Source organism: Odocoileus virginianus, chromosome 12 (genome assembly GCF_023699985.2).
Source record: "Odocoileus virginianus isolate 20LAN1187 ecotype Illinois chromosome 12, Ovbor_1.2, whole genome shotgun sequence".
Lineage (NCBI taxonomy): Eukaryota > Metazoa > Chordata > Mammalia > Artiodactyla > Cervidae > Odocoileus > Odocoileus virginianus.
Genome location: NC_069685.1, coordinates 63586783 through 63602320, shown reverse-complemented (window position 1 = coordinate 63602320; position 15538 = coordinate 63586783). Strand labels below are relative to the sequence as shown.

Sequence of the window (15538 nt, the reverse complement as noted above, 5' to 3'; positions counted from 1 at the left end):
CACTGATTCATTGAATGAATATTTAATGGGTACTTAATATGTGTTGGTACTTAATATCAGTACTTAATATCTGTTTGAAGTATGGACTTAGAGTGGTGAGCAATACAGATACCACTCTCTAGACCTTAGAATCTATTGGGTGACATAGTAATCAAATGAGTAAATAATGCATTTTCAAACTGTAATATGTGAATGTGGCTTGAGGAAAACAAAGTAAGAGACCATATAGTGAATTTGGGGTGGGGAGTTGATTTTGTTCAGGAGAACTCCTTGAGGACTTGCTATTTATATTTGAAACGAGACTCAAAATATTGAGAAAGAATACCTACTCTGGAGGAAGAGATTTCCAGGCAGACATAACTGTAACCACTGAGGTCATGAAGGAAGCATAAGAAGGCAGGTCTGGCCACAGTTAAAGAAAAGTATGGTAAGAGATGAGGGTGAAAAGTAGAGGCTAGATAATGTAGGGCCTTGCAGGACATGGTAGAGGCTTTGTATTTTTACACACTTTGTGCAAAGGGAAGCCTTAAGCGGTTTTCAAATGGGGAACTGTATGATCTAATTTATATTATTGAAAAATCATTTTGGCTTCCCTGGAAGCTCAGCTGGTAAAGAATCCGCCTGCAGTGCAGGAGACCCTGGTTCGATTCCTGCGTCAGGAAGATCCCCTGGAGAAGGGAACGGCTACCCACTCCAGTATTCTGACCATGGAGAATTCCATGGACTGTATATAGTCCATGAAGTCACAGAGTCGGACATGACTGAGTGACATTCACTTTCACAGAGAGACTGGATCACAGGAGGCAAAGTAAAGCTCTTGTAGTCATCCAGTTGGTATCCATGACTACTGTGGCTGAAGAAGAAGGGGTAGAGATGCTGCGAAGTGGCAGGATACGAGTTAGAATTTGTAGGTAGAAAGTTGAGGACTTGTTAATGGGTTAGATGTTGAGGGCGAGCAAAGGAGCCGAATCCAAAGCAATTGTTTTAATTTTTTGGCCTGAGCTGTTAGAGGAATAGAGATGCCATTAACTGAGATAAAATAAAGAATGAAGAATGACCAGATTACTGGGGGGAAATCAAGAGTTTTGTTGAGATGTCTGAGATGTTCTGTTAGATGTCTTAGTGAAGATGTTGAGTAGGCAGCTATTCATATAAGTCTGGAGCTCAGACAGGTAGGAATTTGATGTATAAATATGGATGTCATCAATTAAGAGGTGATATTTAGAGACTTGGGGCTATCTGAGATCTGAGGGAGTACTTATAGGCACAAGACTCTGCCTTGGAGCTCTCCAGCATACATACATATCTTTTTATTCCTATATGTTCATGCAAGAAAAGCTTGTGTGCCCATACAAAGTCAACCCTGTCTATATGAGTCAACCGCAGTTCTTGGTTACAAGTTAAAGTCGTTCAGTTGTGTCCGACTCTTTGCGACCCCGTGGACTCTACAGTCCATGGAATTCTCCAAGCCAGAATACTGGAGTGGGTAGCCGTTCCTTTCTCCTGGGGATCTTCCCAAACCCAGGGATGGAACCCAGGTCTCCCGCATTGCAGGCAGATTCTTTGCCAGCTGAGCCACCAGGGAAGCCCAAGAATGCTGGAGGGGGTGGCCTCTGCTTTCTCCAGCGGATCTTCCCGACCCAGGAATCGAACTGGAGTCTCCTGCATTGCCGGTGATTCTTTACCAGCTGAGCCACCAGGGAAGCCCTTGGTTGCAAGTTTAACGGAAAATGATCCTGACTGTTTTAATTCAGAGGTACATGGATTTCAGCCGTAATGGGCCCGCGGCAACTGCTGTGTCCTGGAGCTGGATGTTGTAGGTCATGATGAGCTCCCGGGTACTGGTGACCGCAGTAGTTAGATGCTGCTGTGGGTCCTGCCAGAGTAAATTCTCTCTCTCACTGTTCTTTGACTCAGTTGCTTCACATTCAGACTTTTGGCAAAGAATCTTTGCCAGAGATACTATGTTTTCATCCCAATTATCAGGTGATAGATATCAAGTAATTATCTGACCTTTTGTTACTGTCATGATAGATACTTCCTACATTCCACCAAGACTCAGATAATGGGGAATTCCTCAAACAGAGGCTAAGTTCAGATACCAGGGAGTTCAACAATTACCAACACACAGGTGTCCATTTTGTGAGTGTGATCTATTTGGTTGCTTCTTAATTACAGAGCCTGCAACAAGTCAGTGCTTTCAAATGGACTTTAAGAGTAATATTTTCTTCTATTGACTTTCTTCTCTCATAGCCTTTATCCTGCCATAGAATTGAAACGAGATTTACTTTCCCTGTGTTCCTTTTAACCATAACCAGAGAAATTATAGCCTCTTTTAGTTAAAAACACACAAGTCAGTAAGCCCCCTGTTCAAGCTTCTTCATTATGTTAAATTTAACATAGTAAAACACTGCCCCTGCACATTCAGGTTTCCTTTAAGAAGGTTAATAAACCCAAAGCTGTATGTTCTGCCTCAAATATCTGACCACTGAACTGACTCCAGATAAATCCTATAAATTCTAAGTAAAGATAACATATGCTGAAAATTTTCCCAGATTGATAAATTATATAACACCAATTATGCATGCTCTATAGCTATGGCTACCTGGTAGAAGTAACAAAATTGTAGCCCAGAATATTATAGTCCATTGATCTGATCTATATGAGAAAATTGTAACACAGTCACAGAGTCATGGTGTTCTTAAGACAGAAGATTCATTATTTACCAAAGAGATAAAGTATTTCCAGGCTAGTACCCATGTCCTTTAATTGAATACTGGACTTTTTCATTGAGCGGTAGATTTTGTTGTCTTCCTTCAAAGAGGATTGAATTTTGTTCTGCCAAATAGTTAAGTTACTTGTACATTAAATGTGCTTTTTTCAAGACTTGTTTTTAAACTTTGTCAGGGTAAGTTTACAATATTCTTTAGTGTCGTTAGTCTCTTCTATTGAGGAATGACTCTTTTGAGGTCTCTACTGAATGCTCCAGGTATTCCGTCTACTCTAGCTATTGGAACTTAAAAGACTTACAACCCTAGAGAGTTCTGACAGTTGTTCATCTTACAGCTTTCCTTCACTTAGCCTCACAGAGTTTTACCCTATTTTGGGCAACTTTGTATTCATCCAAAACTCAAGAAGACCTCTGTTGATTTCTAGAGAACCATGTCCACCTTACCCACTTAGAGTTCATCTTCTTCATGTCTCTGCCCTGAATGTTCCAGCTTCTTTCACATCCTTAGACTCTGATTCCTCAAGACCATTGTGCTCTGCTTGGGATCCCTTTCCTCCTCTGTGGTCCGGAAAGTGCCTCCAGGCAGAAATCCAGGGTGATCACAGGGGTTACCTCATTTGTTTTGCTTCTCTCAAGGTTCATGGACTGTGTGCATATTGTTGTCTGAAATAGTACAAAAACAGTGTTTTTCCTGTATTTTATCCAGTTTCTAGTTATGCTAGGAGAGTACGCCTGGTCCCAATTGCTGTGTCACGAACAGAAGCAGGTCTCATTAGAAAAATGACTTTACTACCGAAACACATGAAGGTTAGTTCTGACAGTTTGTGGCCCTTAATATATATAGTCAATACAAAACCCTTGGTATGATAAAGAGAAAAAAATCAAGTCAGGGTTAGCATAGTGAAACAACAACAGTAACAAAAACAGTAAACATACAGCATTACATACAGGATATATTATATATATGTGTGTGTGTGTGTATAATTACATATATAATTTAAAACTCCCAAAAACCATACTTTGCTCTTATTATCTCTATTTTACAAAGTTGGGAATTGAAGTACAGAAAAATGAAGTGACCCAAGGTCAGATAGCTAGTTGGTGGATCTAGAGTTTGAACCAGGCATAATTAGCCAAATGAAAAATGCTGCTTCAGAAAACTGGGCAGGTGTCCCACCCATCCCAACTGAGCAGTGACTTATATTGTATTTTTTCTTTTTTCACCAAAGCTTTATACATGTCATCATTATGTGAATGAACTACAAATCTCTCTATAGCTATAGCTGTAGATACAGATATATATCCTTAACTCCAGGTAGTACCTCCACCTGCCTAGTTTACATTCCTGTGAATATCTTATCACTACCTTAGACCTATAAGCCTCAAACTGAATTTAATACCTACCTGTTCTTTCTGTGATCCATACCTTAGTTAATGGGATATCTCTTTTTCTAAAAGATGGTGAAAAGTTTAGGGATCATCTTTAAATCCTTCCTTCTCTGTCTGTTTCACGTAATAACTTCCTGTTTTTGTTGTATGTGTGTTTGTCACTCAGTTGCGTCTGACTCTTGGTGACCTCAGGACTGTAGCCTGCCAGGCTCCTCTGTCCATGGAATTCTCCAGGTAAGAATACTGGAATGGGTAGCCATTCCCTTCTCTAGGAGATCTTCCCAACCCAGGGATCGAACATGGGTCTCCTGCATTGTAGAGAGATTCTTTACCATTTGAACCACCCTGGAAGCCTAGGCCATGTTTTACTTGTGAAATGTCTCTCAAGAAGGTCTTTCTCTGTTTCTGCTGCCCTAATTCAAGACCTCTTCATCCCTTACTGAGCTATTGCAACAGAAACTTCTTTGGCTTTCCTTTCTTTATTGTTCTCATATGCTTTTCTGTCCTTCACAGTATACTTCCAGAGTTAGCATGAAGCTCAAATAGATTTGCTAATGGATTAATTAAGAACCTGTGCTGCTCACCCTTGTATTCTAAGTCAGAAGTTAAGAACGAGACTTGAGAATCTGACTCCAGTTTCCTTTCTTCTAGCCATGATTCTTTGGGAATTCTTTGGGTGTTAACCCGTTAGTCTTAATTGTCTCTTCTGTAAAATGGGCATAATGATAGTTCCTCCTCATAAAGGTGTTAAGAAGAATCAACAAATGAAAGCATATACATATAAAAGACTTCAGTGCTTAGTACATACTCAATAAACGATAGTTATTATTGTTAAAGTAATAGCATTCACAGCCCTCTAACCTTAAGTACACTATGCCTTGCCTTGTGCTGTATGTTTCAGATCAATAAGATGACTTACTAATGTGGCCCGTGTTTTCAAACCTCCATGTTTTGGCTCATGCTCTGTTCCTTCAGTCTGGCACATTCTTTCCCCAACCTCTTCTCTGCTTGCTGAAAAGATACTGTGGCACCTCTCCAGTAAACCCTTTCTTAGTTACAACAGTCAGAATTAATTACTCTTTAGGGCTCTCATAGTCTTAATGAGAGAATATGCCCTTAATTATTTCATCTTCTAGCACTTAGCTTGCTCTAAGAGCTCGGATTCTTAAAGTCAGATGAATGGCAAGATCAGTAAGGGTTAGCTGCTATTGTTATTGTTATTTTTATTAGTTTTTTATTTTATTATTAGTTTATTTTATTATTTTATTTTTAGTTTATTTTATTAGTTTTTTTATTTTATTTTTTTTTATTGTACTTGTCTTCTCCTTCAACCTCCACCAGACTGCTCTGTCTCAAGGGCAAAAATCATCTGATTTATTTTTGTCTCCTTTCATAGTACCTAGTAGAGTCCCTTGTATAGAATGAGTACTCAGTCTGATCTTGGTGAGGCAACAATGAGCCATGGTATGAAGCAAGCTCTTAGTCCCCTGCCCAGGAATTGAACCTGGATAGTCTGGATGAGAACCAGGAATCCTAGCCACCAGACCAGCAAAAGGCTGGAGGCTAGAAACTATTTTTCCTTGGATTTTTACCCCCAGTGAAAAATGCATTTATCATAGAGGCAGAAACTGTAAATGCAGGTACAACGTTTATTACTAGAGACATAGCACAATAAGTCGGAGAGCACATAGAGAAATGGTTTGTTTAGTTAAGACAGAAGCAAGGCAGAGATGCACACCTAGAGAGAGAGCGCGTGTAGATTTCCCCGCTAGTGAGGAGGAGCTGAAGTAACGATATGGTAAGTCATTTATATAGGTCAGTTCTTCCGGGTCTTTGTCTTCTTTCAGGCCAATTATCTGGTTTCTTTCTCTTCACCTGACGTATGCTGGGACCCTCCCCTGGATGGGCACACATCCCTCAGCCAAGATGGATCTCAAAGTGAAGGCTTCTGGGAGGAGCACAACTTATTAAGGCCTGGTGTTATCCCTTGACTTTTGACCCGCAGGGAGCCTTTCTGTGTGTGTGTGGTGTTTCCTTTGTCCCAAAAGAGTGGGGAACAGAGATCCTTTAATCCTTTACTCAAGCAGGGTTTTACCCCTCTTTGTCCTTGCTGTGACTATTACCTTGACTACTGCATGACTATTACCTTAAAGTGTTTACAAGAGACAAATACTGGCTATTTACCCTGTTTCTGTTGTTACTTCTATTTCAGAGAGTAAACAGGAGGGTGATTGTAACTGCTTTAACTGGAGCCCACTGTCTCTTGTCTCAGAAAATGCTAGTAGTTTGTATCCAGCCTGAAGCCCACTTGTTTGTGCCCCATGAAATGCAAACAGGAGGCCAGTTATAAATGTCTAACCTGGAGCCCATCTGTCTCCTACATCAGTATGTGTTGAATTTACAGGATTGTGCTTCAGCTTCTCTGACACTGTCTGACATAGTGAAAGGAAGCAAGGTGGCTAAGGTTAGAGGTGGTTCTCCCTGGAGGTTGTAGAGTTTACTTCCAAGGAATGGGAGCATGGTTCTACATCTACTTGGTTGTGTGGCAGAATTCTTACTGTATCAGGTTAAATTCTCTCTTTCTCTCTCTTTTTTTTTTTAAAGCAAAGCAAGGCCTTTAATATTCTGAAAGCACCCAGTTGTGTGAAGTGTTATTAATGATTGGCTTCCCAGGTGGTACAGTGGTAAAGAATCTGCCTGCCAGCACAGAAGATGCAAGAGATGTGGGTTCAATCTCTGGGCTGGGATGATTCCCTCAAGTAGGAAATGGTAACCTGCACCAGTATTCTTGCCTGGAAAATTCCGTGGTGTCCGATAGGTTCCATGGAGTTGCAGAGAGTCAGACACAGCTTAGTGACTGAGCACACGCAGATCACTAATGAGGCCACATTTTTTGGTCTCAAATATACTTCTACCTTTGTCCCTTTACTTTCCTAATGTCTCTTTAGATACTTGAAAATAATTTGGAGGTCTTTGGGAAAATTAATGTATTTTCCAAATACTGTTTCACACTGAGTTTATTATTCTAAAACACAATAAATGTAAATAACTATGATACTAGCTTTTCTAGGCATTTACCCTGTGATCAGTGTCAGACATATCACTCCTTAGGAAATCTTGAAGAAATTCACAACAATGAAAAAAGGTGTGTTTTCTCCATTCATTTCCTCTTTCTTGCTTTTGTTCAGATTTGAATAGACAAGTAGTTATTGAGGAAAACACTATTTTAATAGACTGTTTTACAGTATATGCTTTTAGGTAAGTGATTTGCAAAGTGCTGTGTTAAAAATGAAGTTGTACAGATGCCTTTTAGTAGCTTCATATCTGAGAAATTGTGTTCTTACTGTTTGACACTGGATCTTTCAAACAATAAGCTACACTGAGTTGTGTTATCTTGGTAGCTCTATATAAGTAATTTCCAAAGGAGAAGGTATACTGGTATGATAGTAATTCTATAAATATTTCAGGCAAATTACTAAATCAGTTTGGATTAAGCAAAATAAATAAAGGCACAAAGAAAAAAAGTAAGGTGATTAAAGATTGTATTCATATTTATAGGCTTATAGGTAATGGTCCTCTATTGAGTGCTGTGCTGTGATAAGTTGCTTCAGTTGTGTCTGACTCTGTGCAACCGTATGGACTGTGTAGCCTGCCAGGCTCCTCTGTCCATGTGATTCTTCTGTCAAGTGGCACCTACTAAATGAAACAGTCAGTGGGGGAAGAAATACCATACAAATAAGTAACCCAAAGGATGTATACCTAAAAAATTGAAAACCAGCTGAAACCTTGTGTCTCCTTAAAGTTTTAGACTGATTATGTCTTTCTGTCGAAACATAAATTTCTCTGTCGCCTTTCCTGTTAAATCCACTGTTCTCAGACTCCCAATCTGCCAATTTAAATAACTGTCTTAATTTACTAAGTCCAGCAACATCTGAGCATGGGACAGCATCTGAGCTCCTCAGTCCACAGACCATGTGTGGTATGAATATAGATTTACAGATGCCCTCAGAAAACCACCCCATAGATTAGGGACTGCAAAGTTCTCTTAATTTACATGTAGGAAAGTGAAACCTTGAGTACTTAAATCCACAGTCACAAATTATGACTTGCAGATGGAATTTAGACCTACAGGCATGTTTTGTTTGGCCTGTTAGGATGCTTTAAAACTTTTGAGCAAACAGTTAAAATCAGGAAAATTTTAGCTTATGAAAATTTAGAGCATCTGGCACCGTTGGACTGATATTCCTGTATGACATCAATTGACAAGTGTTATGTTGTAACTCCTTCTTTTTCATGATTTATCTTTCTCCGGATTTATAATCCTTACAATTCCCTCTTATCTTATACCTGTTTCATTTATTCATGTCACCTGCCTTGCCCTTCTGAAAATTTTTGTTGTATAGCAAGTCAGAGGCAGAGTGAAAAATAAAAACTTTTATTCTGACCCCTAAGCAGTTGTAGGTTCCTGTCTCCATTACTCAGGTGTTGGTTTATAAGCCCTGGATTCTAATCCTTCCGTTACCATTGACTTGCCCCGTGGCATTGAAAAGGTCAGTTAACTCCTGTGATTTCAGTTTTGATATCTGTTGAATGATCATTATAAACATTTTAACTGTGCACATAATTTAAAAATCTAAAGGTTTATGTACAAAGCAGCCTCATAAAGTCATAGTTAATATTTTGTTAGATTGCTTAAAAATGTTGCTTCAGTGTGCCTCTTGACCATTGTTAATATGTTTAATGCCCTGCGTCCTACAGGATAAAGTCCAAATTTCTTTGCTTTACATTCTTCCCTACCATTTGGTTCCAATGTACCTTGCCAAAGTATCTTTTACTTTATATGGAATGGAATGGAATTTCATTCATTCATCATTCAATCTCTACCCTCCCTTCATTCTTTTTTCCCATAAATATCGAGCACCTCTGCTGTGCCAGGCAGTATGCTGGCCTCTGAGGATTACAGAGCTGAACAAGAAACATTCTGCCTCTAACATTCTCGTACTTAAGCTTTCATTTTAGGCAGATCGATATATTTTGTATCTTGACTACATCTTACATAGGCTTGCCTCCTTTGTTCACACTATTCTTTTCTTTCGTTATTTCATTCAACAAATATTTATTGACTGTTGTATCAGGCACTGTTCACTGGGTGTTGATTTTATAACAAAGTTCCTGCTCCATTGTAACTTATATTCTTGGGGATATAAGACATTAAATAAATAAACTCTTAATATATGCCATAAGGCCTATGAAGTAACTGTAAGGCCCGAGGAAGAGAGACGATAACGGTATGTGGGTCATAGTGCTGGTATTTTAGAAGGGGTGATGAAAGACAGCTTTTCTAATATGGTATTTGAACTAAAGGAACTGAGGGCGAGATCCAAGAAGGTATTTGGGGGAAGAGTGATTCAGGAAGAGGGTGCTTGATATATTCAGGGGACAGTGGGGTGGCCAGTATGGCAGGGTCTGAGAAGGTCAGTGGGAGAGGGGGTAGGAGATGAGTTCTGTGATTCTGAAGAGCATTACTGCCTGTGGTAAGGACCTTGGCTTTTGGCTCCAGAGTGAGTTGTATCTCCTCTGAATTTCTATTTCAGATTCCTTTGTTACACCTTCCTTGGCCATCCCTGTTTACAGTGGTTTCTTCTTCTGTCTCTTGGAATGCAATAAACCACGTAACTCATTTGTTTAACTGACCAAGGCAAATGTCTGGTTGTCTTCTTATAGGTCTTCAGCTCTGTCCTAACTTCTTTTAACTTCTTATAGTGTAGGGATTTAGTTTTATACCTTTCTATCCTATATGATGTTTTGCACCCAGTTGAGACTTAATATATGTTTGTTTTGTGAGGCTCTGACCTCAGATATCAGTAGTAGGAATTTGAAAGCAATGTCTAAGAAAGAAGTGAAAGGACTTGGTGATAAATTAGACATAGGAATGATGTTAATTAAAGTTTTAATTTGTGATCCTGGAAAAATAACAGTGCTATGGACAGATGCAGGAAAGTTGGGAAGAGAAACTGATTTTGGGGAAGATTAATGAATTTGGTTTGGAGTTTATTGAACTTCCGTGTTAGTAAGATATCCATGTTAAGCTGTGAAGAATGATTTGGATATGTTAGAACATACACAGAGGATTGGTGTATTTGTGACTCCAGCCTGCAGTACGTAATTTTAAGAGCAGGGACAGTCTCTTACTCATATTTCTAGTGTCTGGAACAGGGGCTGGCAAATAATATGTGCTTACATCATAGGCATTTAGTAGTTTTATTGAGCAGAGCAGTAAGGCTGATGTGTGCCTATGATGCAGATTATGGCTTAAGAACTAGTGTTTATTCCTTTAGCTATAATGGCTGATATTATTTTTAAAAGATAATGATTTCACCATCAGATTTCAGACTTAGGCTTAGAAAAAAAGACTCAAAAGTAATTTGTTTTAGTTAATTGTTTTGGGTATTTTAATGACATTTGTATCTGATATTGTTAGTGTCCAGTCTGCTTATAATCATCCCCATCAGTCAATCCTGTCAATGCATTATATTATAGAACTCTGAGAGTAATACGTTAAACGTGGCTGGAACAATGGAGTGATGGTACATCAGCTGTTTTTATTATGTACATCAGTTAGCATTCTAGTAGCTTACAGTACCCATTAATTCCCATCTATCAAAGTAGCCTCATAGTAATAAGAATTACTCGACATGTTGGATGACAAATAATAGAATTACATTGTATTTTGTATTTGGAGATGTATCTCCTTAAGTAGGATGGAATCATTTTACAGATGCTGCATGAAACTTAATCTTGATAGCAATAATGAAATCAACGCTAAATTTAGAGAAGCAGAGTCTACTTTTGATTAAAATTTTAATCTTGTCAGATACCTTAAGTCTTTTTCCTTCAAGTCACACTTTTAGATTATATAGCCCTTTGGTCTAGAAACCTTTTCTGTTTCTTTTTTCCTCTTGATATAACTCAAGATCTTTTTGAAATGGTCTCCTGCTTCTGTAAATCTCTTCTGACTCTGATTCCTTGGGAGCTGTGAGGTGCCTCTGAAACTGTATGCTTTACGTTTTGCTTTGGAGCAGATGTCGTGGCACTAAGACCCAGAAACCATTTGCTCTGTGTGGCTGGAGCTGGGCAGGCTGTGCTCGCACTGAAGGGAAGGAAGTCATTAGTGCAGACTGAGCTGTGGAGTTGGGTTCTTGCAGGATTTCCTTCCAGCCTTTCCCCACTAAGGTTCTTGGGAATTAAAAAAAAAAAAAATCTAAACACACAAACCAAGTTTTCCTATTTACAGTGTTAAGGGAAGGTAGACATTTCGGGAAGGGTAGATCCTTTCCCCAAGTTATCCAAGAAGGAAGAGAAAACAGCGTAAAGAAGCTCTGATTACAGATCTTTGGAATTTTCTTTGCTAAATTTTACAAACGAGAAATACACTCAGAATTTTGGGAATTGCTCCAGGCTGCGCGTGAGGGTTTGATTGCTTGTCTAATCTTTTTTTGAGAAGAGGAGAATTCGTCAAAAGGGGTTTGGATGGCAGGAACCCGACTGGGTTTCTGCAGCAGCTTGCGTTCTCCGGCTCTTCTCTGAGGGAGGGTCTCTGCGCCGGCTTGGAGACCCCCTGCTGCAGGCTCCTTTTGCGGGCGCTGGCCGGAGGGGAAAATGCTCCGCTCTGGCTGGAGTATTCTGGTTGCTGCTGGGACTTCCTAGCCCCGTGGGGAGCGTGTTCCTGGTTTGGGGATACTTCACTGAACTGCAGGCGAAAAGACTGGACTCTCTGGGCTCTTTCCCTTCGCGGTGAATATGGGAAAGAATTAGGGGGTGGGAGGCAGGCAGCATGACTTGGAGTCGCCGCTGCCCTGCATCTGCCCCCAGCCCCCAGCCAGCATCTTGATGTTCCACATATCGGCTGTACAAATATGATGAAATGGCAGCCCCGGAAGAAGGTAAGTGTCCCAGAGTGGGGACGGGGCCCTGATGCCCGACCCAGGGAGGGGCGACTGGGGGCGGCTGCCCTCGGGTCCCTCCACCCTTTCCATAGTTTGCTGGACGGGCAGGTCCAAATAGCTCTGTCCCTTTGGGACTTAGGCCAGTTCCTTAGGGACGAGTTACCAAGTCTGATCTGCGTCCACTGCCCTCTTAAGTTTTTCCTTCTTGGTATGCCCGGACTCTCAGGGGTGACAGCTAAGAAACATCCCTTTGCTTTAGAAACCCGGTGGAGCTAGCACCACGATTAGCTTTGCCGGAGCCAGCCAAGAGCTGCAAGGGTCTAAGAACTCGGTGGCGCCTCCTCTGCGGGGAGCCATTTGGGGTTGTGTTCCCGACACACTCCAGTGTCCTCGCAGGTGGGTGTTGTAGCACCTACTTCCCCAAGGGGTTAATAGGCTGTGAGCCGCTGGCAGCCGCTTCCCCAGGGCCCCGCTGGGGGGCGAGCATCCCCAGCACAACCGCCCAGCTGCTGGTTCCCGGGCAGCGGGGCCGCGGGCCTCCAGCCTGAGCGCCTGGGGCCGGCCGGCTGGGCCTTCTGCCCGCGGGGCTCCAGGCGGCCGCGTGGGCCAGCGCGAGTGAACACGCCAGCCATTGTCACGGGCGCGTGTCTGTGCGTGGCAGCCTGCACGGGTGTGTGTGCATCGATCGTGGGGAAGAGGGGGAGGGGGCACTTTGCTTTTTGCGAGATTATTTCCTAATATGGCTCCTTTGTTGAGAACTCAAGAAAAAAAAATCCAGTGGTTCTATCAAAATAAATTGCTATTGGTCCCAGAAATAACGTTTCTAAATGTGGGACTGGTCGCTACCCCAGGACGTTCAGGGAGAAAGACAGCTTTCTTCAAGTTGTTGGCAGCTGTAGCTTTGGCTAGGGCTCCCTTTTGCTAACTTGTCTGACTGGTGCTGTTAGGTGAACGCAGTGGTTGACTGCATAGCAGGACTCCCCACCCCCCGCCCCCCCTCCCCCCCAAATACCTAATTTGGCCTGGTTTTTATTGACATTCTTCTGAGGGAAAACATAGTGAACTGAATGTGCTGTGCGCCTCCCCAGCCATGACCTGTCTCTGTTAGCAGCTGCCTGGTGTTTTACTTGAACTAGCTAAACTGACTCTTTTCTTTGTGGCATGATGTGTGATACCATGTTTTACATCAGAGCTGAAATAGAAATTGTGAAATGCATGAGAAGATATTGTGCATTTGTTCAAACACTGCTTCAGTATAGCCTGGTGAATTGAAAGGTTTTCTTTGATATCTAATTTGCTATCTGAAACGAAGTCATTTCTACCTCATCCTGAAGTCAGAGTCTCTCATATATTAGTTCTTATCATAGTGCTTCTTTCAGTGAGATTGTTTTCATGTATTTTAGATAAGAGACCATGCATCTTCCCCCCCACCCCCGACCTATAAAAATCAGAATTAGGGTGAGGAAAACCCATAGAAGAAGCGATATAATCAAGCAATTTAAACAGATGCTGTGCGTTCCTCGAGCCCTCCCCTCAATTTCTTCTGTATTTGTAAATTGTATATTTATGAGTACTTTTAAGATGTCTGCAAAATATACATTCATAAATGTCTGTTTTTTCTATTTTACCCAGTACACAGTAACTCATGTGGTTGTGTCTGTGGAAACCCCTCTGGGTACTGGTATTGCTTGAACCACGGAAGTATTATTCTTGGCAGTCAGGTGGATTTCTGGACTCTGGAAGATTCTGTTTCAAGTGTTAGGATTCACTCTGAAGTATTTACTCACTCTGTGATACTTAAATTGCTATACCAGAAGGTTGTGTTTATTCACTGCATTCATAATCCCAAATCATCATGTTATAAGGATCCAGATAAAATTCTACAGAGTTATGGAAGATTAAAAAATAAGCTGAGCTATCAAATACTGTGTGATTATTTGGAGGTGGCTAGAGAACAGTTCTTGTTGCTTCCTCTACATTGGAAACGGAAGCTTCCTTGAAAGAATATTCAACTCCTAGACGGCACAAACAAGTCTTTACAAAGATTATTTTTTACACTTGCAAGAATACTCACATGATCAAATCATTGCCATGGTTTCTGGCTGGGTATGCTAACACATTTGTAGTGGTACAGTCACGTGCCTTGTGTTTTGTCAAGCTGTTTCATAAAAACCATCTATGCTACAAATGAAAAGTGATACTACATTGATGTGATTCAGCAAAGCTAGAAGATCGTCGGTGGATACTGACCCAGGTGGCGTTGGGTGTAGCCGGGCCTCATGGCTAGGACTGGTGGGTAACTTGCTGTCACAGTGCCCTGTCAGCCACCACCAGTGCTGGCTTTGTCAATTCTGGTCTCATCCTAAGACCATGACCATAGGTTCTAGGTTTCTTTGTTTCTAACTGAGCATGCAGCTGGGGTATATGGTTGAAAGGGAGCTCTTTACTCTTCTTTCCTCTGCTTATTTGCTGGGTTTAAGTAAATACTAAAATTCAAGATGTGAGTATTCAATTAGGGTCTGCTACCTTTTTTCACAAAGAAACCACCAGAACATGATTAATCATGTTCTGCCCTCAGGACCAGTGAGGAGCTTAGTTAGCTGTATTTTTGCTCCCTCACTTCTGGATACTACCACCAAGATGCTCTTCTTCCCTCCCCTTCTTGAAGAAACAGTGATTTTTATCTACCTCTGAATTCCTGGAGCATTTAAAATCTATGCTCTTTTAGATAGATTGTGCTTTACTGATAGTAAACTGCCCCTCCCCCCACCTTTAAAAAGTCAGCCTCTCAATTATACTTCAAGCTCCTTGAGTTTAGGAACAGTATACTTCACACCTCTTTTTTTGGTGCCAAGGATAATATAGTTGCTCAGTAGATATTTATTTGATGTAAAAGTAAATAAGAAATATTGCTTTGTAAAACTTGTATCTGTTTTTAGGGTGGTATGATCTTTAATAAAGCTCAGTATATTTTATTTGGCTCATAGGTATTAGACTGTAGTGGATTATTAAAGAAAACAACAATATTTTGACACTCACTTCTCACCATCCATAGACAATATCAGGGAGGGGACAGCCACACTTTCCACATGGGTTCCATAGCAGTCATTGTTAAGACTCACTGTCAGGCTCTGTGGACTAGGCTCCGATCCAGGGTCACGATTCTTTTATTAACATAACCTTATTGGCCTGGCAGAATCTGTTTTCCCCTTAAGAGGCGATCATGCTGCACGTTATTTTTATCTTGTATTTGCAGAAATGATAGTAATTAAAATGATCATCTCATAGGAACATGTTTGTTTACAATTCTGAAGTGATTTTTGTTCTTTAAAAATCCAAGGATTAGTATCAGATAACACTGTGTAAATAAGTCAAAACCTTTAGGAAAGCTGCTACTGATTGGATTTTTTCATTGCTTATCTAATGTTATTTTACTGTTCACACATAATAAAAGATCATTAATAGGAATATG

At 40.8% G+C, this 15538-nt stretch overlaps 1 protein-coding gene across 3 annotated transcripts in view; it reads left to right on the top strand.

Annotated features, from left to right (window-relative positions):
- TTC28 (tetratricopeptide repeat domain 28) overlaps positions 1–15538 on the top strand; it is a 563147-nt gene that overhangs the window by 147453 nt on the left and 400156 nt on the right. Inside the window, exon 1 of one of the 3 annotated variants that reach the window (XM_070475505.1) lies at positions 10938–12063. The exons of the other annotated variants lie outside the window; for them this stretch is intronic. Within the exon in view, the coding sequence (XP_070331606.1) occupies positions 12037–12063 (27 nt within the window). The 5' untranslated portion in view covers positions 10938–12036. Of the gene's footprint in view, positions 1–10937; positions 12064–15538 lie in introns of those variants that run through there. 3 annotated transcript variants of the gene reach the window in all.